The sequence below is a fragment of the Malurus melanocephalus genome, unplaced genomic scaffold (genome assembly GCF_030028575.1).
Source record: "Malurus melanocephalus ecotype Western Australia unplaced genomic scaffold, MMel_1.1 scaffold_71, whole genome shotgun sequence".
Lineage (NCBI taxonomy): Eukaryota > Metazoa > Chordata > Aves > Passeriformes > Maluridae > Malurus > Malurus melanocephalus.
The window spans coordinates 404871-429264 of record NW_026623303.1 but is presented as its reverse complement, the minus strand read 5'-3'; the positions used below and the strand labels follow the sequence as shown (position 1 = coordinate 429264).

At 37.1% G+C, this 24394-nt stretch overlaps 1 protein-coding gene across 1 annotated transcript in view; it reads left to right on the top strand.

Annotated features, from left to right (window-relative positions):
- The window catches only part of GABRG1 (gamma-aminobutyric acid type A receptor subunit gamma1), a 54028-nt gene extending 31846 nt beyond the window's left edge, over window positions 1-22182 (top strand). Inside the window, exons 4-9 of the mRNA XM_057366738.1 lie at window positions 9147-9367; window positions 12108-12190; window positions 13406-13543; window positions 13673-13825; window positions 16897-17108; window positions 21904-22182. Of these exons, the coding sequence (XP_057222721.1) occupies window positions 9147-9367; window positions 12108-12190; window positions 13406-13543; window positions 13673-13825; window positions 16897-17108; window positions 21904-22182 (1086 nt within the window). The remainder of the gene's footprint in view (window positions 1-9146; window positions 9368-12107; window positions 12191-13405; window positions 13544-13672; window positions 13826-16896; window positions 17109-21903) is intronic.
- Window positions 22183-24394: the final 2212 nt, after the last annotated feature.

Below are 24394 nucleotides of genomic sequence, written 5' to 3'. Positions count from 1 at the left end.
TTTCTGCTGTGGTCAATTACTAAATCTCAGTTTATTTCATGCTTTAGGAAATTCTGKTTTCTTCTGGTACCATTGCATCACTTGTCACCACAGCTGGCATGGTTGCAGTAATGACAATAGTCAATATAGTAATAGTATGACTACAGCTCTACTACTACAACTRCTATAACAACTGGTTATTTTTACTTCACTCCCCTGATTTCTGTAGCATGTGCCAGCATACTGAGTGGAAACCCAGTTTATATAATCTCAGATTCTTAGCATTCACAGCCAGAGCAATAACCAACTGACCCTGAACTATCTGAGATTTCATATGTAAGTGCTCTGTARCTGCAGAGGGCTAATCTGTGATTCTGAAATTTATTAAAGAAATGGCAGAAGTGCTGACCTGTGAATGAGACTAGGGCTAGACAACAACTCTAAAAAAGCTTTCTTTTTATCTGTGGTCAGTCTGACAGTGTKTTTTGATAAAGTCTCTTAGTTTCTTGTGTTCCTAACACCTGATCTATTCAAGTATTGATGTGAATGTGTTCCTTTGGTGCTTCTTCACAGTATGACTTCCATGGTCACCTTCTCCTGCTCTCAGTTCCTTTTTGGAARTTTCATGCACAAATTCAGCCACCTTTCTGTGCCAGTTCCCTGCTAATCTGAGTCTCCTTTTGTCCAGTCTGAAATACTGTCTTGTGTCACTCATATGTATTCACAGTTGTTTTTTGTCAGTATGGCTGAACCACAGCTTCAAAGCTTACAACTTTTCACCTCTTCCACACTCTTTGTTGCTGTGAATTATCACTATTCTGTGTCATTGATGATGGAAATCTAAAAATATTCTATGGTGTGATGGATCTTAGAACCAGGAGTAAGGTCTCAGTTTTAGTCCTGCAAAWTCTGAATGCAAAGGGATTTTATATTTCTTTATTTTTTAATCTGTCACATGGAAACTCTTGTCCAAATTCCTATTGTTACACTAATGTATTTCTATAACCTTTCCAGTTGCAGCTTGGGTTCACTCATATAATCTAGGGATGTCCTACAGATAGAATTTTCCACTTTTTCTACTGACTTATCTCTTGCTCAAGTTCTTCCTTTGTCTTCTCTTTCATTGGATCTCGCACATAAATAGATCCCTTTCACTTTCAAGGTACTTCAAAACCTGTCCTCGGTGATTTTTAGTTGTTTTTTTTTCCCTCAAGAGGCGATTTCCTGCCTCAGATCTTGCTGGTTTCTGCTCCCCTACTTTCAACTTTTCATATTAAGTTCTCCCAAGCTGCCCTTTATGCTTGAAAGAATCTTTCTATGTCTGCAAAGCCACATCATTGTTTCTGATTATGTTTCTGTTTAAACTTACTTTTCCTTCTTTTCATTTTTCTGTTTTTTCCCCCCTTTTTGTGAAGGTTACAAAATATCACAAAAATTAAGCTCATGTTGTGCTAAAGTTACTATCTGCAATTATGCYCCTGTTGGCTTTCTAAATCTTTTCTTTTATGTTAAATTCAAATCAAAATCTCCTTGTAGGGGTTATGCATCCCCGTATAAGCTGTATTGAGCGCCTGCACAGTTCAGTTGTGGTCTCAGGTGATCTAACCAAGAATAATGTTTGTGCAAGTATTACATAGCACTTCACTGGGGAGGCAAAGGTATTGACTAGTGTTTAAGCTAACCCAAACAGCACTTTACTCCTCCTTTTCACCCCAAAGCTGCACAGACTCCTCATCTGTTTTAATGTACAGTTTATTGTTATTTCCTGTGCCCTAATATCTTCTCCAAATACTTTCTGTCTTCTTCAGCTGTGTTGTCCCCTTGTGTCTGCAGCTGAGACAGGCTACATTTAGTTTTTTGTCTGTACCTCTTATCTCTGTGTCAACTATAAGGTAAATGTTTTGAAGAACATTAAACACCTGTTCTTTGTTATTAATTCTTTATCTGTCTCTCTGCGTTCCAGTTGTGGAAATAATTCTGCTGGCCTAGATTTGAACTGRGTTTTGGAGAAGAAAAGGCAGGGGGTGTGCTTGGATTGTTGCAATARCTTGTAGCTGCTGGTTGCAATAGAGGCTGAGGCTCTTATGGCAGAGGTTTTCACAGTTGTGCACCAGGGAAAGGTGCTGTCGTTCMCTGCCCCYTACAAGGGCTGCTGTCAGGATCTGYGCTGACACTCCAAAACTTCATTYTYTCCTAAAAGCCAGGCAGGATTTTTCTCCTCACAGTGCATGATACAGGAAGTTCACTTTGCTGAGAGGGGAATGGTCTGGAAGCCCTCCCTTGGCAGCAGGGGTGACGGCACCCACAAAGTAGCTTTTAAGAAATGGAACACCCTTTTGTTAATAAGTSAATTCAACTTCACTGCCTGTTGATCTTGGATTCACTTTACCCTGGTTTTGCATGATTTTAAATCTTGAGTCTTTCACATCTGGGTGCTTATTTAGACCACCATGGAGAATGCATGTTTAAAACACTTTTCTAAGACTGTTTTGAAGTGTGTCATTCACCAGCATACAGTAAGTGCTGACTGAGATGTTGCCTTTTTGAGTAACAGTGGCGTCACTTTTGTAGGGGTTTATCCCCACWACATGTTATGTTCTTGAGGCCAGTAAGTAAGTAGAGGCTCTATTTAGGAAGTTCTTGGTGGCTGCACATGCTCTCACATAACATACCTTGTATAGTGTAGCAGATTGTTAATATTTGGAACTGATTACTGCCTTATCAATCAGAAAACCAAGTAAGTGTGCTGTATTTGATGTAGGATCATGCATTTTACAGGAGTTGCAGAGTAGAAACCAATAAATCTGTTTGCCATCATTGGGATTTTGAACCATGGCAGRAAAACCATGTACATTAAGGATCAAATAGCACCTGTGCAATTTTAAAACAGCTGYACCATCCTGAAGGGTGAAATATTGTGTTTGAAACTTTATAGTTTATTTAGAAATGGAAACTGTACAAAACCATGTATGCTTGAGTAATGTACAGCTTTGTTGTTAAAGTTGCCTGTGAATCCAATTTTGACAACTTGAGTCTCTCTAATTACAGATAGGGAGATGTAGCTGCTGAATTTAGAAAGTAAACTCAATGGAGCTGATGGATCAATATTGACGACCTCCAAGCCAAACCCTTAAACCATACCAGTATTTACTCCTGGGGTTTTGATACGTATTTATTCACATATGTTTGGTGGTTTGCTTGTTTTTATTTCTATGGAGTTTTTTTTGTTTATTTGGTGTTTTTGGTTACTTTTTTTGTTGTGGATGTTGTGTTGTTGTGGATTTTTGTTTTTGTTTGTTCTGAGTTCTCTTCTCCAGTTCTTTCTGGAATTTAATGTTTGTTTTTGTGAGGCACTCACTGAAATATTCAATTTTCAATTGAAAAGAAAATCAAAACTTAACTTTTTATATAATTTTTACCATGAGAATGAATGTAGATTATGTATATAACTTGTCTACTTCCTCTCCTTATGCTCTCTTCAAATGACCAAAATCTAAGCTGATGAAATAAAAGCATAGATTTTGCTGAAGTTCTTTAGTTACTTTTCTAGCTAATCTTTTCACTGATGGCAAGATTTTAATGATAGTTTCTAATCTACAAAACAAACAAAATAAATCTTGCCTTTTATTCATATTGTTGTTTGCATCTGTTACTTTGCATATTTAGAATAAGGCCTAAGATAAGCACAGATGCCAAATTACAATGTGGAGAGTGAGTTTTTCCTGAATTGTGACTATGTAGGTCTTTCTGTGCTCCCTCACCTTCTGCAGATATGATTTGCCATATTTCCACTCACCCTGTGCATATGTTCCCATTGCATCCTCCAGTGTGATTATCTGTACAATTATAGCAATCTGACAGATTAGAAGATTCTGGAAGCAGAAGTTATGAACTTCTGTTCACTGCATTTCCTGCAGCCTGCACCTCTCCCATGGCTGAAATATCATTAATTTCATATTACAGGTATGTGTCACAAGCACTGTGGTTTGTTAGATCCATTAGACCTTACCCTGAGGTCACCAAGTTCAGATTGCTTTAGTGGGAAAACTAAAATAGTTTACTAAACCAAGAAACTTTAGCTTTGCTCTCAGCCATGRGGATTAAGTTGTGAAACCATCTTTGGCCCTGAAGCAGCTCAAAAAAATCTCTTTAGAGGGCTTTTAAAGTAGCCTACCAGAAAAGAAGCCACTTTTTCAACATATTCTTAAGAGAGGTTATACATCAAGGATAGGTTAAGTATTTAAATAAATTATTTTATAGCCCCTTATTGATGTCCAAAGATATTTGAGTGAGGGGAAAGGTAAAGGTKAGGAGTTTATTGACAGCACCCTGGGAGGGCGAAGCTGAATTGGCTAAATTGTCTTGATGCTTTATTTGGTACTTGCCTCTTAGGAAAGTGTGTGGTTGCTGGTTTTGTCTATGATTCCTTTCAGTTTTAAAATCTCTTTATCAGCATACTAAACTGACATTTGATAGTAAATCACATATTGTGTAAACATATAGACTGGTARAATGTTTTCTTTAGTTTCCCCTTCTTAATTTTTTTTTTCTGAAAAATTTCCTGCCACACTGATATTGAATTCCAATTCAAGAAATTTGAATGCTGTATAATATGATAAAAAACTGACTGAAGTGAAGTTGTGTCAACTTTTTAGCCGAACTGCTTTGCGGGGCTACATATGAAACAGATTTGAGAATGTGCCTTTACAGAAACCTTGAGGGGCCCTTCACATAAAATTCTGAATCCGGAAGAAAAGTTGGGGCAGGTGTCTGAGCAAAGATGAAATTATAGGAGTTTGTATTACATTATCTCTGAAATTCACCGATCCTTAAGTGCATTGTAGGTTTGTAGTTTGCAACACAATTTTTTGTTCTGAGTTTGGTTTTGGGACTCTTTCTCAATTTTCTGCTTGGACTCATGAAACTAGGCCACTTTCTCCTGCTCTCAAACAAAATGTGTTGCACTTAACATAATCCAGCCAACAATTTAGCTACTTGTTACCTAACTTCTTCACAATTTTTTTTTAATATGGAATATCAAATCCATTGTTGGATGTCAGGCAAAATACCCAAGAATTCTTTATTTCTTTGTTAGATTTTTTTCTGTCCTTATTTATATTATATCAGAATTTATGTGATGTGGTTTATAATGAGAAACAATGGTGTTAGATGGTATCTGCCTCCCTTACTTTCACAGCTTTCCAACAAAAAAATAAAAAGCAATCCACTGACCTGTTAAGTCAGTTTGTAATTAACTGTGTATGACAATGAAACACGTTGAGGATTCCATTTATGAGCCTACAGTAGCTGTTCCTACTCTGTTTGAAGCAACTGTTTTTTTATAAAATAAATGAGTTCTACTGGGGCTATGAACCTGTTTGTCAGTATCACAGTTTGTTCCCTACCTGGCCCTTTAATGGTAATCTCTGATTAGTCACACTATTCCCAGCCTTTGGAATTTGTTATGATCTTTTAGAGAGGAAAGAGATGGAGGAGAATTGAAGCTATCKGTAAATAATTTGGCAGGTGGGCACTTTATGCCAGCTTTGAAAAAAAGTGCACAGTGATTTATTCAAATGCCAAATATGAGCCAATAAGTGCCATGTTCTTGAACACTGTGAGGCTAAATATGAATAAGCATGCATTTTGCTATGGCTGTGACTAACACAGCCATAGATGGAGTCCACTTTGTGCTGCATGGCTGTTTTGTCATTAGTTTAATTTGAAAGAGAGAGTAGTAAACCAATTTTTATGGTTGCACAGTGGCATTAAATGGTGAGTTTCATGAAAGACTGGTAGAAGGAGTGATAAGAATGTTAATTTTAAATTTTGTAAGAAAACAAGGGAAGCAAAATAGTTGGCTAGGAAGATTTGTTGCACTAAAAGAATATTGTATAAATCTTGTTGCTGTGCTTGCTTATACAACATCTGTTAAAAAAGGGCTTTTATTCTTGTTTTAGAAACAAAGTACTCCCAGAAAAGACAATACAGTGATTTTTCTACCTAATTTTTAGCAAATTTTAGAGACTCAGACTTCCCCTTCTTAAAAGGAAATAGGAAATATTTTTCAGGAGATGCAGATTTAAGGAAATTCAATGTGTGAATCCATAAAGTCTGAAAATTTCAGGCCTATTTCAAAACTAGGTTTTCAGAAATAATCTGACCTTCTTAATAGTTCTCCTAGCACAGTTTGCCTTTCAGGTTATTGCACTCAAACAGCCTTGTTGTCACACCAACATGCCACCAAAATCCTTGCTGKCTGATCACCCTTGATGTTTTTGTCTGTTCCTGGTGAGTGCTTGGGATGTTTGTATTTATGCCATCCTCTGCAGGAAAAATTGTATTTGGAAAAGAGGCCAATAAACAAGAGTCCTGTTTTCAGGCCTTGTGCCCCTACAGTGTGAGCACACGCATGTAGTTGGACACGATGCTGAAGTTYACTTCAGAGAAAGACAGTAGAGGTATAATGGGCTAAAAACTTGATCCTCTGTGAGATTCATTTTGTGAAGTGTGCTGCCTCGGGATGTATTATGGGCCCWTCAAGACAGAGAGGTCTCAGGCAGGCACAGAATAATTAGATTTTGCTGTAGGAGTAGCTGGCGATGTCACCGAGGCAGATGGTGGAAGTGGAATATGTTCTTGGGTGGAACAGAGCASTGTCTCTGGGCTCCTCCTGAGGAGCAGGGYKAACTGCTGCCAYCACCCACYGTGAGGCTGCAAGGCCATGCCTTTYAGGTGRAATATTATGCCTGTGGCTGCCTGATTCTAGAGGGAGAGGGAGATGTTGAGTGCAGAAGTGTGAGTTTATACATGGAAGACAAGTCCCTTCACTTGTGTTACAAGAGGCTGGCACTTGGATCTCTTGCTTCAGCAAGACACTTAGAAACAAGTGGTTACTANTTTTTTATGTTTTGGGGTACTTTTCAAAATTTTGTAAACAACTCCTCTAATACAAAGAATGCTGATTTCATCTGGGATAGAACTTTCTTCTTAGTAGCTGGCACACTGCTGTGGTTTGGATTTAAYAAGATTTAATCCTGGGAGGTAAAAGAACACAAACATCTGAGTCCTCTGAGGCCATTTCCTTGTTTTTGTGTTCAAAMTAATATTCCTTTTGTATTGTAATTTATTAGGGTAATTGGTATTCTATGAMAATCTGTCTTGCTTGGGTGGTTTTGTCTATAATAACACTTTGATAATTTTCTTTTTCTCAAACCATGCATTGCCACTGTGAAGTGGCTGCTTAGAGCAGCRCCTTCAAACTCAGTCAGTCTTCACTTTTCATACATTTGGTTGTGTCTGTTGTTTTTGGTCACTGACTTCTTTTTTTCCCCCTCSTATTTGTACTGTAAAGGCAATGTATAAATCTTTGTTCATTCTGTTCCATTAAAGCCCATTAAAACACTTCTCTGGTGCACTGCCTCGGGCTCTCCTTTATACTACAGCAAGGSAAGTTTCATTTTCAGTTGTAACCACTACAGATGAACACAGAAAGTTGAATTTTAAGGTTAAACAGTTGCAGGGTTTTCACAGGTGTCTTCAATTCTGTTTARAGAAATGGAAAAAAGATCAAGGACTTGTTTTGACCTGCAGAATTTTCCCATGATGGCAGTGACTCTCAAGAAATACCAGAGTTTTAGAGTGAAGTCACTACTAAAATGCATTTTTATTAGTTCTTTTGTTCTGTTTCTCCACTGTTTTCCTCATGCATTAATTGTTCATGACCTTTGGARAAGGCTGAGTTACCACAGTCCAGGTAGTAATTCATCTGCCATAYGTCACAGAGCAAGAGAAAGCCTCCCTTTAGCATATCTGTTTCCTGAACTTGCACTTCTCCCATCTGGAGAGGTGGGAAAATATAGAGAGATTAAGACAGTCCTCGAATATCTGCCTTGGTACTTCTCRAGGATGAAGTGCCAAATTTCTCAAACTCTCCTGAGAGATGGGTTGTATCGGTAGCTGAAATTAGTGAGGAATCTGTAAATTGTACAGTTGGCTGCTGTGATTGTTTCAAAGTAAAACAAAAACAAAAATCCACTCCAATCAATGAAGCCTTCAGCTCTTATTTAAAAAAAGGATTGACTGATTGCACTATGTGTTTTTTATTCACCAAGTAAACTATAAGTAACCACTTTGGCTCAAGCAAGAGTGTGAACACTTTCTCTTCTTCTCTTTCCCCCATCCACCCAACCCATAACTCAGAAGTGAGCAACCAACACCAAATCTGGTCTCCAGCTCCTTCCCTTCAGGGGAGCTGCTGAGTTGCTCATCGAACCCCTCGTGGGGCTGTGCAGGACAGATCACATCTGCCATTAAGCAGTGACACTTGCCATTAAAATCAGAGTCATGGTCTAGAGCTGTGAAAACACAGAKAGCTGCTGCTTTGCTCCTTTGTCTGAAGTGCAGAAGCAACTGGCTGAATTCTTTGAAAAACAAAATTCTTTTATGCATCTGCATTGCYTATCTCTGTCAAGTTTTACTGTGTCAAAAATTGTTTCATTAAAAGGGATTTCCTTTTATTTATTTATTTTGTCTTTCACCTTTCTTTTCTGGCCGTAAATCTACAGAGGAATTTGATTTTCCATTAGAGAARGAGCTTTCTTGAGGCTTTAATAAAGTGGAATTTCTTATGGAGATATTCTTCCTGATTATGATTATGTATACATTTTTGCRTGTGTTGGTAGGTATACAAGGCAGATGGCAACACTTCTGCAAACTCTCATGTTAATTTCCACATATTCGTGAATTCTTCATAACCTTAAATTTCTTGAAAGGTGTTAAATTGCATGTTGAAAAGTTTGGAGAAAAATATCGAAAGCTTGTTTTGTTTGGGTCGTAAAAGCTATAGAATATCTGTCTTGCCAAACATAGTCTAACCCTATAGTACTAAGATTTCCCCTAAATTTCTGTCCAGGGCCCCCGGAGGTGACTGCAGTGTGCAGGAACCCCCAAGGTACAGTAAGCCCATCACAGATCTTCTTCCTTGAGTAATCTGTGTCTCAGGACAGAGGAGGCAGGGACAGAAGGCTGTGTGCATCTTTGTCTCTTAAATGGTTGCATAAAAGAGAACAGAGAAAATTACYTCAGATTTTTATATTAATCAAAACCAGCTGGCTTTCAGACTTTGGTAAATGTATACATGGATATTGTYGTTTCTCTGTTTTTAGGAATACACTATAGATATAATTTTTGCCCAGACTTGGTATGACAGTCGTCTAAAATTCAACAGCTCTATGAAGGTGCTTATGCTCAATAGCAATATGGTTGGAAAAATCTGGATTCCAGACACTTTCTTCCGGAACTCAAGGAAATCTGATGCTCACTGGATTACWACCCCAAATCGTTTGCTTCGAATCTGGAGTGATGGAAGAGTATTATACACTCTAAGGTGGGTAGAAAACCCTGTTATAACCAGAAATATAAAAATAATGAATATAATCAAATTCCTGCATCTCTTTTGTTATGGACCACAAGAATTTACAATGAGTTGAATAAACAAAGAAATAAAAAAGATTATTTAATMATGGAAAAGATAAAAGTCATAATATTGAAATATAATGCAAAGATAATTGGATAAAGACAACTGAAGCGTATAGCAAATTTTGATCTCATTTAAATACAGGCAAGATTTAAAAAAGGATTTTATATAGTATATTGCATCATGGTGGTCTGTCACTAATATATTGCAGACAAATTATTTTGAAGACTTTCAAGTCTAAATACTTCAGTATCTAATGTCCACCAAATTAAATTCTGCAAGTAAAATATTAAATGCATCAGATAATAAAAGTTATAAGAAGTTTGATTAAAGCTAAGGCCCCAGTCCTGCAATACTTAACATATTTACCCTTGCAAGCTATTAAAATCAAGAGATCTCCTCATCCAAATTAGGCATAAGCAAACATGTTGGTGATAATTCTACTTGGCAAATGGAGATGCCTGTGCTGCTTTTAAGCTTAAGGCTATCTGCACTGTATTTTAAGTCACGTTTCAAACAATTTCTGAAAGGCTGTAATCTACAGAAATTATTTTAGGCTTGTCTCTGTCATATTTTTTAAATGTGCCTAAAAAATCTTGCAATAAATCCGGAGCTGGTCAAGAAATAGTCCATGTAGATGATGCCATAAATATGATTTTACTCCTAAAAGTTTATTTATTTATTTATTTATCTATCTGTTTAAAACAAAAAGGCACCTTTCAGTTACTTTCTTATCAATCATTTATGCTGTGCTCATATGCAGGCTATGTTGTATGAACAATTTGTAAAATTCTCCCGCATCTACTGTAAGAAGAATTTAAATGTTTTACAAGGATTCTCTTCATTGAATTTTTTCTTAGCGTGCATGATTAGATAGCATGCAGACATCTCTGAAGAGCACTTTTAGATTGGTTTATGCTGGTGTTTATAAAAGCCTCTAGAGAACCCTTTATGCTGACGTGCTAATTTTTTTTTTTTGTTTCTAGTTGGCAATTCAAGTTATACTCACACTTTACCCTTCCATTGTCCATTCAGTTTCAATGTAAAATCTCTTCTTAAGAGATTCAAAGTAACAGAGGGAAATAAATATGAACAAAAAAAAAAATCATATGAGCCCTCAAAGAGCAATAGGGTAGAATTACTGCCCCAGATCATGAGCCATAAAGAGCAACGAGATGGTAACAGAGCAGCAGAACAGGCTTTCACCCAGCACTGCAATGTGCAAACATCTGTATAGGTGAGGATATGGCCTGAATTTGACCTAAGGTACAGCAACACTGAGAGGTTCATATCTGGCTTATTGAAGGAACAATAATATGATCTGATAGTGCTCCAGGTTCATGGGCTCCCCTGCACCACCACTGTTTCCTCGTTGGTAATTCAGGGAGCAGACGTGGAGAAAATGTTAATCAGCTTTACAGAATCTCCTCTGAGGATAGCCTGTGGTCTGTCCATTGCACCATYAGTGATTCCAGATCTAGTTGTGCTGCTTTTAACAGAAGGCTGGGCTTGTTTGGTTTTTTTTGAGTGTTTACTATCCCAAAATTGAAAATGTGAAGTAAAGGCAATAAATGCATAAATCATAGCTGAAAAATTTGAAAAGCATCTCCAAAGCAATGCAAATATTCTGCTTAAAAGTGTGGGGGAGGGTTTTTCTTCCTCTCCCCCACAGTGTATGCTGAGAAATACACTTTTCCTCATAAACCTTTGGTCAGGTCAGTTTAGTGGCAGTCTGTGTAGAATAAATACTTAGTTCAGAGACATACAACTATCTGGCATGTCTCAGAATCTTTTCTCATCCTTTCTTGTGTAATATGTAAGCATTGCTCACAGTCAAGTATGTGAGCATTATGGTAATTTTTAAAGTTGGTTTTAGAAGACATTCTGACCTTCTACACAGTGTTACCACCAAAGGAGGAGATATTTCAAATGCGAAGAAGTTAGTTTGGGGTCTAGCCCCTTACTTTGGCTTGCTAATGATTTACACTGTTTGCTTGGAAGTCCTGTGGAAATCTGTGMTAGCATTTTCAAAAGCAGAAAATGATTCAATTCACACAATTGTGAGTTTATAAGTGTGAATTTYAAAATATAAAATGTTTATAAGTTGTGAATTATATTAATGCCTTAGACATTACATGAGTAGAAACATCAAGTCTGCTTTTTCCTATCCAAATACTGTCTGCACTAGAATTGCTTCCATGAGTATTGAGTAAGTCCAATGTCACCACCTTTTTTCTTTTGTGTTATGCCACCAGATAAAATGATGTGAAACACAATTTAGCCTCATAAATGTGTTCTACARAAACTTCCTTTATTTGCTATCATAATCTCTCCTCCTTCCCCTCTCTTTAGACCCTCCTTTTTATCCCCTATTTCTTGTAGAGCTGAGAGGTGCCCCTGAACCGAAATTTTTGAAATGGTRGCTTGAAATACCAATTGAAACAACACTGATCCTCAAGTTGCATGCAATAATAGTTCTTGTTTTTTTCTTTGGTGCTGATGCTGGATATGGTTTTGCTGATACACAGGAGGCTATTCATAATACCAATTAATTGGCATAATTTATTTCTGTGTGTGTGTTCTTTACTATGTAGCCTGACGTGTCTGAATTCTTGAATATAACCTTTTTTTTTTTTCCTTTACTAATTAGGTTGACAATTAATGCTGAATGTTATCTTCAGCTTCATAATTTTCCTATGGATGAACACTCCTGTCCTCTGGAGTTTTCAAGCTGTAGGTGGTAAAACACTTTTCTTTTTCCTCTTTACATTCAGGCTTTAAATTTCCTTAAATTTTGGCAACAAGAGAGCAAATGTTTACTTTTTAAAGCCTTGCAGCGATAGAAAGAACTTTGACTTCATGTTTTGACTAGATTTATTGYATTATTTAATGTATTAATGAATAAGTTGAATCACATGGTTTTTTTGCAACTTTAGAAGTAGTTTTACTGCCTAGGAGTCTAATACAAAGCCCATTCCAGTTAATGGAAATGCATTGCCCTGGAAGAACTTTGTTTTCTTACKCCTGCAAGACTTGGCAGCTTTGAATCAGTTCCATGTGGTAAACTTAAAAGGAAAAGCAAGAAATGACTTCTTCAACCTGCTCCTGTGAATAATGAATCAGTATAAGAAGTCCTTTTCCTTTCAGTGGGACTTACTCAATGTGAGCAAATCCACAGCCTTCAGGCTCTATTTTTTTGATGCAAACTATGTTAAAAAAGAATAAAAAATCCWAGAGGAATTGTGCTACTGTAATCATAGAATCGGGAGAAAACCCYCAGGATCATCAAGCCCAACCTATGAATGAACATCCACTTGTCAACTAAACCACAGCACCAAGTGCCACGTCCAGACATTTCTGGRGCACCTCCAGGGATGGTGACTCCACGACCTCCCTGGACAGCCCATTCGAATGCTTCACAACTTTTCAGTGAAGAAATTCTTCCTGATGTCCAGCCTGAACTCCTGTGTCTCAGCTTGAGGCCAWGTCCTTTCATCCTGTTGCTGGCTGCCTGGGAGAAGAGGCCAACTCCCTACCTTGCTACAGMCTCCTTTMAGGAGGTCTCCCTAGGCCATCAAATTATGAACTGATAAATGGCTGTCTTTTTAAGCTCCTTCTGATCACTTAATGATAATGTAATTACATTTATGTATTAATTCATAATGATGATTCTGAGCCAGTTTTTATTACTGGAGTTCGAGAGTATCATGTATATAGTTTCTAAACACTTGTATTCACATGGTTTTTGATTGATCTTATATTTATCTAGGCTTAAAATTGAGGCTGCATATTTTGAGATTAAATTTTAAGTGTAACAGGAGGACATAGGCCATCTCAGATCCACTTTATATGTAGCCCTGTTTTAGTTTCTAAGTAACTTCAGAGATCAAAAAACATGCTTTGGTACATTCTATGGCTGAATGTTTGATTTGTTTTGTGTTATTCTAGATGGATATCCTAGAAATGAAATTGAATACAAATGGAAGAAAACCTCTGTTGAAGTAGCAGATCCAAAATACTGGAGATTGTATCAGTTTGCATTTGTAGGGCTACGAAATACAACTGAAATTTCTCATACCTTGTCTGGTAAGGCAAAGTGTTGAGTTTTATTTTGTGAAGTATCTACGTAGAACAAGACTAAGAGATGAAGATACAACTGAAAACCATATTAGATGTAYTGTAAATTTTTWAATTCTTTTTTTTTATYATTTTTAGGTGATTATATTATTATGACAATATTCTTTGATCTCAGCAGACGTATGGGATATTTTACTATTCAGACATACATTCCTTGTATACTCACAGTTGTTCTTTCATGGGTGTCATTTTGGATCAATAAGGATGCAGTTCCTGCAAGAACTTCTCTTGGTAAGAATGTCTTTTTTCAGCCTTGAATGATCTGGTACTCCCAAAGAATACAAACCTGCAGCAGGGAATAAATTAACCACAGTTTATTCCCCTTCAGATCATGACCATTGGTCATTTTTTCCCTTGAACKGCAAGACTGGGAGTAGGAGAATCCTGCTGTGGTTGCACAGCAGGTCTTAAGCAGGCAATGCTGACCGTGGAAATCCTTATCCAAGCCTTGTGGATCTGCAGTTGTTCACATAAATATATGTTTTCTCCTTTTTGCTTTTTAAATCATCTCCAGGGACTGCTATGTGGCAATTATTAGTGTGACAGTTATTAGCACCACTTAGCATCATGTAGTAACAAAGTCATTACTACATGGGCAAAAATTGTGAAAATCTGGTTTTGTTTTCTTTCATTGGGATTTTTTTTTTGTTGGTATTGTTTTTTTGTTGGGKTTTGTTTGTTTGTTTGTTTGTTTGTKYKTKSKKTKKKKKTTKKGKTTTTTTTTTTAATAGAATGATTCAGTTATTCTTTTAGAACCAGGAGAGGACAGAAAATCTGTAACCAAGGTTTCACTTCAAGCAGTGAAACCTATAACTCATACAAACTCCTGCTTTTACTACAGGCAGTACTGAGGTGTGTTGTATGTTCCCCCACAAAGGTAATTGTGTGTTGGTGTCACCTTGGCTGACCTGTTTAGCATGGTGTCRTCTCCGAAGTTTGACTGTCTAGGATTCTTGTGCTGCCTTGGAGAAAAGTTGTAGTCCCCACATAAATCCTGATAAATGGACACATGGAGTGCACAGGACACAGCTTTGAGCCCAGCAGCGACAGATGCTTGTAGCAGAACTAGTGACACGTCTGACCTACTCTGGGGGAAAGGTCAAGAGCTGAGAATTGTATCTGAGGAAGTGAGAGATGTGAGTTAATTTTCCTCATCAGCTATAGTATTGTGAACACATCATTCTCACCCTACAAGATCATTTACTGCCAGAAACATGAGTTCACACTTTAACTCCCTGCCTTCCCCACTGAAACTGGACCACGTGAAAGCCTGCAAGATTAATGAGTCAAGAAACTAAACAAAAATGAGCATAGCCTAATAAAAAGGTAAGGGAAGAAAATCTAAGTCTTGGACTCTAACTTTCTGCTATTTAAAATGCTGCAAAATTAAGTGAAGAGACTAAAGTCTTGAATAAATAAGAGAAAGTTACTTTTGATAGTTTCAGAYCTTGATGTAGAAATCTCATCAGATTTCTTTGACTGACTAATCATTKGACATCATTGTGGGTTCTGACAAAYYATAAGACCATAGCTCTAACAGGAAAAACTGTTCTATTGGTATCCTGCTAGTTCTGTATCCAGTTTGTTCTTTCTTCAAAGTACTTTTTATATGCCATGAACCTAGAATCTGCCTTTGATATCATGGTTAAGCTGAAGTTTTCAAACTCCCATTTCAGCAGTACTAGCCTTCATCTACTTGAGATGAAATACAAACATTTGTAATATCTTATTTACAGCTCCCTGCAGGTAACTCTGAACTCCTTTCTTGTGAACATCCAAAAGCCATCATTTGACAGATTGTAGGCTGACTTTTCTCACATGCAGATGTTCTGGTGAAGGAGAAAGAGAGTGCCTGTAACATAGACACAATTTTATGGAAAAAGAAATTARTACAAAAAAGCCAAAACTAAACAAAGTCTATCGTGGCAAGTAGCTGTTTTGCTGTTGAAGGTCTACTCCCTGTGACAGCTCCAATATGYCTTTCACATAGCAGACAAGTCTGGAAAAATTCTCTTTTTTGTCCTCTCTGAATGGAAACCAATACAGTGAATGGTGGGTGCCACTTTCCACACAAAGGCTGTGCTGGGATCTGGTGCACTGAAAAGGCTTGGGCCTCTCTCTCCCATATACTTTGGAAGATTCTGGCAGATTGAGGTTTCCCAGAGCAAAACATTTGAGGTGATTAAAGATATTTAAATATTTAGCTGTACAGAGAAATGTCTAATTGATTTTCAGAAATATCTAGTGGGAGTGGACCACTTTTGAAGAATTCTGTGGTTATCTGTTTGCCCTTTTAGGCATGTGATTTCATTGGGAAATCTGTTGGAAATCTGCAGCCTTCCTGCTGCAGGAATAGTCCATAGTGACCACTGATTCCATGTTTAGATTTATAAGYATTAGACTGTCTTAGACTGGTGTAACACTTGTTTTAATAATCCTATGCATGTAAATAACAAATTATTTTGTGTTCAAGTATTGCTCTCCAAAAGAAAGGTCACTCATTAATTTTGGACTACTATGTGAAAAGCTTTGCATCTCCCTGAAGCATCAAATACAAGAAGAAAGTGTTAACACCTTCTAAATGTGAAACCAGTGAAGAGTGCTATAGTTGAGATTTTGAGCACGTAGCTATTAAGGCCAGTTTGTTCTTTTAATTAACTTGTATGTAAGCAATCAAGGGAAATGTTTTCTATTACTTAAGACACAGTGTTGAAAGCATATCTGATAACTTAGAGAATGAGACCAGAAAGCCATGAATGTTGTCTAATTTGATCTGCTATTTGTTAGAAGCAGACAATGAACATGAAATGAAATGAACATGAACAATGAAATGAAAACATTATTCATTTTTCTGGTTTACCAAAAGCTTGAAATCATTGATAAATAACACACCTTTTATTTCTGAATGCATCCTTTTTAATATTTTAATCTTTTGAGAGCTAAAGGACTTTCTTGTGTTTATAAAATTTGTGTGCTTAGTTGTACCTGTTCGTTTACTGTATTTGTGTGTGCATTTTATGTCAGAGTTATAAAATTACACAAACTTAGTGTCACTGTTTTTTCAGTGTGTGCTGACAATAGAAGTATTTAAAGGGAAGGTGAAATGTGCTGATTTCTCTATGATCACATGAAGGCTGCTGCATCCATAGGGATGGTTTCTTGCAATAGTGCATATGGCTCAGTTCCTCTACAACTCATCATTGAATTAAGAGCTAATATGATGACATTTTTTGTGACAATATATTTGAATTACCTATGCATTTCTCTCTCTGCCTTCTTTTCTTTCTATCTTTCTCAAACAGGGATCACAACAGTGCTGACCATGACAACTCTGAGTACAATTGCTAGGAAGTCACTCCCAAAGGTTTCCTAYGTGACAGCAATGGACCTTTTTGTTTCAGTTTGCTTCATTTTCGTATTTGCTGCCTTGATGGAATATGGCACCTTGCATTACTTTACCAGCAACAGAAAAGGGGACAAAGGAAAAGAAAAGAAGGCAAAACCTAAGCCATCAGTAAGTTTAGTCAAACAAGAAAAAAAAAAGGAAGTACAGAGTGCTTTTTATTGTATYATTTATTTTGAGAGACTGATTCTTAAGTAGAAAAGTTAATGTTCAGAGATAATTAACACTAATATTTATTTTATCGTTTCTTTACAGTTGGGGGCTCATACTAACTTTGTGAAAATACAACTAATGAGCAAAGAGTTTAGATTATTTCACTCTTATGTGAATGAAAACACATGAGCCTAAGGTGGAGAGTGGTTTATATAATATTCCATGCCCTTGGTGCCTTTAGAACTGCCCATGAAGTGTGTGCACATGGAATGGTTCTGCCTGGGCACGGTGCTTCTGGAAACAGCACCTGGCAGAGACCCACAGCTGAAAGTGTAGCAGTAAACATGATGTGAATAGACTGARTGTATGAGAATTTCTTTGGGTCTGCATCACCTGAGTCTTACAAAGCTTTGCAAAGCAAAAAATGTTTATTTTTGGTCAGAATTCGGAATCTCTTCTASTACGGAAATTCCTCATTAACTCTTCTCTAAATTTGCTTCCGTATTTCTTTCTGGTTAAATGAACCTTCTGCTTTTACAAGTTGATGTTTGTGTGGTAGATCCCCACATATCCCAGAATCAAACATTCAATTTTAAGAGGCTTTCTCTTTGTGTAGTAAAAATACTATAATTTCCAAAGAATTTATTGTTGCAAGTCAGTACAAATATTTAAAGATAGTCTTTAAAATAAGAAAACATTGGAGAGAATAAGAGGAAGGACAATGTTATAAAGCTCCCTTCTGAATAATTTCATCAAAGGATGCAGGAGCATACCTGAACCATAATACAAGCTGCCTTTTCTGGAAGAAGGCTGCATAGCAACTCTGTAAGATGAAACARAAATTGATATGAAATTGCAGTAGTAATTTCAGATACAGAAGTGCAGAAATCCTATTATGAACCATATCCATTCTGCAAGTCATGTCAGCAGAACTGGTTCACCCATTCTGAGCCATGCTGCAGTGGGAGTCTCTTTTATGGGGGCAGTGAGACTGCTGGGAATTGATGCCAGGGAAATGAGAGCCCTTAGRCTCACTTGGTGAGCTGTTCCAAGTGGATCAGCTGTGTATTTAGGACAAGGTTAGTGGTGAAGGKTTGATACTGCCCTGTGCTGACTCCRTCAGACATCTCTCTGATCCTCAGGGAACCCAGCAACACCAGGAAAACTGGAAAATGGGAACCTCAAACCTCCTTTCTGTTAGTGGTAGAAACAAATGTGGCACAAGAGAAGGGGCAGAAGGCAGGGTTGGTCAAGGACCGCARCTGAGTGATGAGGGTGAAAGGTGACAGAGCTGCAGGACGTGGGGKCGTCCCAGTGACAGCGCAACAGATCCCATTTCAGGCTGCTCTCAACAACACCTCACAAACTGAGCAGGGAGCTGAGCAGGCCTGCTCTTGGCATGCACAGTGCAGAGAAGACAAATACTGCTTTATTCAAACYAGGGGGATATTAAAGATCAGCTGCTGACAAATGAAGACACTGAAGCAGTTTGCAAGTATGTTCTATTGAATGAAGTAATGACACTTTCCAGAATCTGTTCACACATCAGCCATGTGTGCAATAATCTGCCAAGTGCTTGGAGATTTTCAGTGAATATGAAAATTTAAAATATGGAATAATGATGAGATAGAAACGATGGAACTTACTGAATAAATAGCCGGAATTTTCACTAAGATTAAAATTAGCAATGTAATACTCAAAACACTGTTCAATTATGCTTCACTGGGTTCTTAAACAATGCTTTTTCTTTCTAAGAAGTTGRAAAAAAAGAATCTTTTTGCACAGAATTCTTTAAACATGTTCCAGAATGTTATGGTTGTAAGACCATACAAGATAAAGAGATTATGCTAAAAAAGGGAGAAWTAAATTTAATATACTTAGATGAAAGGATTCCAATTTGATACATAGCAGTTTTTCTGGTGATGTGTAATAAAATATTGCTCCATTTGTTTACTGCTCCAAATAAATAAAGAAAGCAACTAATTAGTTAATGGGAAGTCATAAAATTACAAATACTTTCCCCCACACACTTTTTCACCCTTTATTTTTGTCAAAGGCTTCTATTAATTCTTTTTGTCTTGTCACTACAGATATGTTAGCCCCATTTAATTAAAAAAGCCACTTTAATTCCTTCTGAAAACTTCTCATTTATGAGTATTTTTTTCCTTGGGAAACTTGCCTTGCATAGATCTTTTATTCCTACTGCAAAATGCAATAAAATGCTACTATTCCAGGAACTGATGGCAACAAATGATCTTACAAAAACAACCTGAGATTTCACAGATGATTACAACAGTTTTATCTTAGAAAMTACATCCTGGCATCATTCAAGAAAGGTAGTATGAATTGGCTTATGCAAATCCACATTAGTAATGATAATGAGTTTGGGCAGGAAAGATTAAACTTAATTAGTTGTGGATCTTGTTCTGATCATCACTTCAYCTGAAGAGAATGTATCACCTGTGCCATGATCTCCACAGACAACTGCTTTCTTTTGTACTTGTATTAGTTTTATTGCAGAATAATTGAGGTTTGATCCTATCAGAGTGTATTATAAATGCTTCTCACAATACAGGGAGTTTTATCTACAATGTCAGCAGGCACGTCCATAAAAAAATCAGCTTCTGTGTCTACATGTTGTGGGTGTTGGGTTTTTTTTAAGCTTCTGCCAATTTTTATAAAGTTGTTTTACTGGGATGTGTTGGTCTTTTTTCCTCTTTTCCCTCACTTTTCCTCTTACACACATTTTAAGTATTTCCTGTAGGTAGTTAAGCCTATAGGATGACTGGGTCTGCCTCTCTCAAGCCACCTCTTCTAACCTGTAATTGAGCCGCCTCCAGTCTGTGCTGGTGATGTGAACAGTGAAAAGCAGCACTGCAATTTTTTCCTCTCTCAGGGTGCTTCTGTGTTGGGGATTCCTGTTTTACCCCACTAGTAGAAACAACTCATGTCATGAATCTCACATGGGCAGAACCAACAGTCAGAAAATTTTTGTAAAACCAGAGTAGGTGTGAATCAGAAATAAGCATTTTCCCYTATTTATATTCAACAGAAAAATGTTTTTTTTTAACATTAAAAAAATTTGAACATACTTTTTGTGTTTTATAAAAATAAACACTYTTGACAATGCCTCAAATTAGTATAGAATCATGTAATTCCTCTTTTTTAGTGTTGTCAGTATTTTATCATAACTGAAAAGAATAATTAGGTCCTTTAGGATGAGAATTAGCTCCCTAGGTCATCATGTATAATAAGTTTTGAAACATCAGTTTGTGTGAATCTTTCTCAGGTAAAGACACTGTTTAAATAAAGCAATCTGAAAACATGACGGATACTGCACTGCATAAACATCATCCCTTGGGATATTGGGTAAAATGCCCCTGCAGCAACAGAATGTCACCTTGACAATGTATAGAGATSTCTGTACTGGCCAAAGTAATTCCCAAGAAGTGGGACAACAGGACTCTAGAGCATAGCAAGAAACTAAATGATGGCTTCCCACTTTTCAGATTTTTTTCATATATTTTCATTGCCTATCAAGTACAGTTGGTTAAGAGAACTTGTTCTTTACACTTAAATATCCAGTTAGTTCTTCTCACGTCTTCCTTTCCTGCTGTTTTAATTCATTACATTACAAAATATGAAGACGGTAGAAAAGAGAACACAATGTAAGAGGTAGTGTTAATGTAACCTTTCTCTTGGCCTGAAGATTTTAGAAGAGATGCCAAAGCTGGGGCGGGGTGGGGGAAGTTGAAAGAAGATTATGGAGTAGTTTAAAGCAACCATGAGATTTAGAAGGAGAAGAAAAAGGACARATGAAGAAAGAGATTGCTTTTTGAAACATTCAGGAAAATAAGGATGATGTGTATAAAACTCTGGAGAAACAAAGTAATAAAAGGAGGAATGGTGGRTTGTGTTGGTGTGAGTAAAAGGAAGGTGAAAAGGCAAAAGTCCCAAGTAGGGGAATAGCAAACACTGTATGTTCTAGGCAGTAAACCACCCAGATTTTTTTAATGAGTATTATTAACATATGTTATACTTAGCTTTTAACAGAAACAGAAGGGTTGTTATGTCCATGAAAGTGAAAGTAAGAATTAAGAGCTGAGTTAATCAGACTTGAGGGCCATTCTCCTAAGGARTCATGTCTTGTATTCTAAAGGGGGATTATTTAGGGGGATATTATTTAGGGATTTCACATCTGAGRGTTAGATGGCATAGCCTGGCCTTAGGTGTCTGAATCTGTTAAACTTCACCAGTGAGTCCATGCTAATCCCATTAGCTTTTTTATTTTTTGTGAAAATGTAGCTTCCAGAAACACATCCAGTTGCATTCTAAAGACTCCAAAAGATGGGAAGACCATCATTCCTGTASCAGTGATGATTGCAGCCTGCTTGTGGACGTGGTTGTGACTCAGTTGTCAAGCAGTGACTGACTTCAAGGTGTTTGTCTGTGTTKTGTAGATGGGATCAGCTAACCCTGTCTGTGTAACTAATTATCKACTATTCCCAAATCCCAGCACAACCCAGTTTTCACTGTGGCAGGTGAAAGYCATTCATGATCTTTTGCCTGCATTCACTAATTATATACAGCAGTTCATAATTTGCTAAGCTACCTAAACTGATTTCTTGAATATTAGAATTTCTGTATTTTGTACTGAAGGTGATTATATTGTCATAGAAAGCCTATGGAATTATTTAATGCGAGGATAAAACCACACAAAACTGTATTTCCCTTTTTTTTTTTTCTCCTTAAGAAACCACCTGCAATTGCTGTTCGACCTGGATCAACACTAATTCCCATTAATAACATTAATCATCTCCCTGAACGTGATGATGATTATGGATATGAGTGCCTAGAAGGAAAAGACTGTGCTAGTTTCTTTTGTTGTTTTGAAGACTGCCGCACAGGATCTTGGCGAGAAGGAAGAATACACATCCGTATAGCAAAAATTGACTCCTATTCTCGAATCTTCTTTCCAACTGCCTTTGCATTGTTCAATCTTGTTTACTGGATTGGCTACCTTTATCTGTAAATTTCAGAGGTTTGACAAACTCAGACAAAAAAAAGGTAATTGAGTAGTCATTAATACTTTTAAATGAGCAAAGATTAGAGCTGGTCCAAAATGACTCAAATTGTTTGTATGCYTAAAAAATTTGAAACAATGAGAGGAAATATGATGATGTAGTCTCCCTCTTGTGATCAACTGTAGGAGTGATATTGGTATTTTTAAGAGAWAATTTTAAAATAAATATCCCTAAGGTTTATCTTTCCTGAACACAACTACACACRTATTTTTCCAGCTCTAAGAAAATGCAGAGTCAAGAGGTTATGGTACTTAACTGGGCAGTCCTACATAAGCTCTCGGTTTTAATCCTAAATAATAATGCAGATGGATTTTGTAGCATCTCTTACACCTTTACAAAGAAAGACTTAATAAAATGGGATTAGTTACTCTCATCCATTTTATCCATAAGATGATGATTTTATTAATCCCTCATTTTAAAAAGTTGAAATGCAACAYTTCTCTTTTCCATCAGCCATTTTTTCTCTGCAGTATGTTAAAAAGCATGATTAGGWCATAATTAATATGTTCAGATTTATACAGAATGCAGATATTGGAGCAGTAAGAAATGGATATATCARAAAACCCAAGGGTAATTCTGAGCTTGTCTTATCCTGACCATGGATACAGACTTTTGGCTTTCAACCTTAGATTACATTTATATCTGTGCTCCATCTGCTGTTGCTTCATTGTTGTGAGTTCCCCGAAGTTGTCCAAGAGGGCTAATCCTTCAGAAATTCTTGCCGTCCTGCCACTGCTTGCTCATTTCATGGAAAACAGATTGGTGTTGGCCGAGATTCTGTCCATTAAGCATAATGATCTTCCCACACTCACCTTTGTCGTGTTCATACTCAGCGTTGGAGAAAAAGTCGTAACTCTGCAGTTGGAAGAATTTGTATCAACAGAATTTGGAAGATCTGTAACAGGGCTACCATCATTGTACTCAAAATCACTGTGTTAAATCTCCAGTCCCAAGGGTGCATTGTGTGWTCAGGTCCCCTTTGCACACACTATGGTTTTGCAGATTCCATTTGTGGCTGTGTATCCTGCTCACAGAGCCAAACCCAAGTGATGTTAACGTACTGAACATGTGGTATGGTTTGCTGGGTCATTACCTTCTTGATATTTGTTTCTGATGGAAAAGATGTGTTATGGAGGGAGAGTTAAAATAATCCATATGCATTGCAGAACCTTCTCCAATATGGGATACATCCCCTCAGAATCATAGGACCAGTTGTCTGTGGTGAGAGCTGTGGTAGAAATCTGTCAGTGGTACCTTTTCTGGACTGACATCTTGATGCTGATCATGGCTGGCTGGCAGCATTTGGTATCTCATTACTATTTCTAAATCCGTTGTCTTCATCATGGAAAAGTGCAGTCTTTTCTCCTTTCTCTAAAAGAAACTGGTCTCCAGTGAGCTTGAAAAAAATCACTGTAAAATTAAGATATGCGTTAAGTAAAAGTCAGCATWACACAGAATAACTTACAGATCTTTAAAGAGGATTAATGGGATTTGCACTTGGCTGTAGGTAAGGATGTTCAGTACTAAAGATAAAGACATGATTAATAGCTAAGAATAGAAAATGTTACATGAAGGCCGCCCCTCAATATTTCTATTGAATGTGCTCCCTCCTCTGAATTTCTTAGAAAGGATTATTGTATTTATATTSTAGTTGGTACCAGGCACATTAAGATATGATACAGGAAATGTTAYTCCAGTGTTCGACCCCAAAGTGTATTAGAGAATCAGAGACTATGTGCAGTTGTACTGGAAGGAAGGGTGACAGAAGATCCAATTTTAATGAAAACTTTGTTTTGGTATTTAGCTGATGAAATATGGGAGTGGTTGAGAGATGATGGCTGACATTATTTGTGGTATGACCTTTCTGAGTATCAAACTCTTCTGACTGAGCGTAAAAGTGCAGTATCATTAACAATACTGATCTGCTATAATTTATTGGTTTTTAGAGTCTTATTTTGAGAAAATGTTCAGTCCATGTCAGTTTTAATTCCAAAATGTAGGTTGATGCTTTTTGACAGCATGCTAAACACATTCCTCTGTAGGAGGGATGAAGGTGGCTCCAGCAGCAGCATGTCGAATATGTGCTTGAAAAGCTGTCAGCTCRCTCTACAATGCAAGGCCCAGATTTAGTGAGTCCCTGAGTTTCATTAATTCACCTTT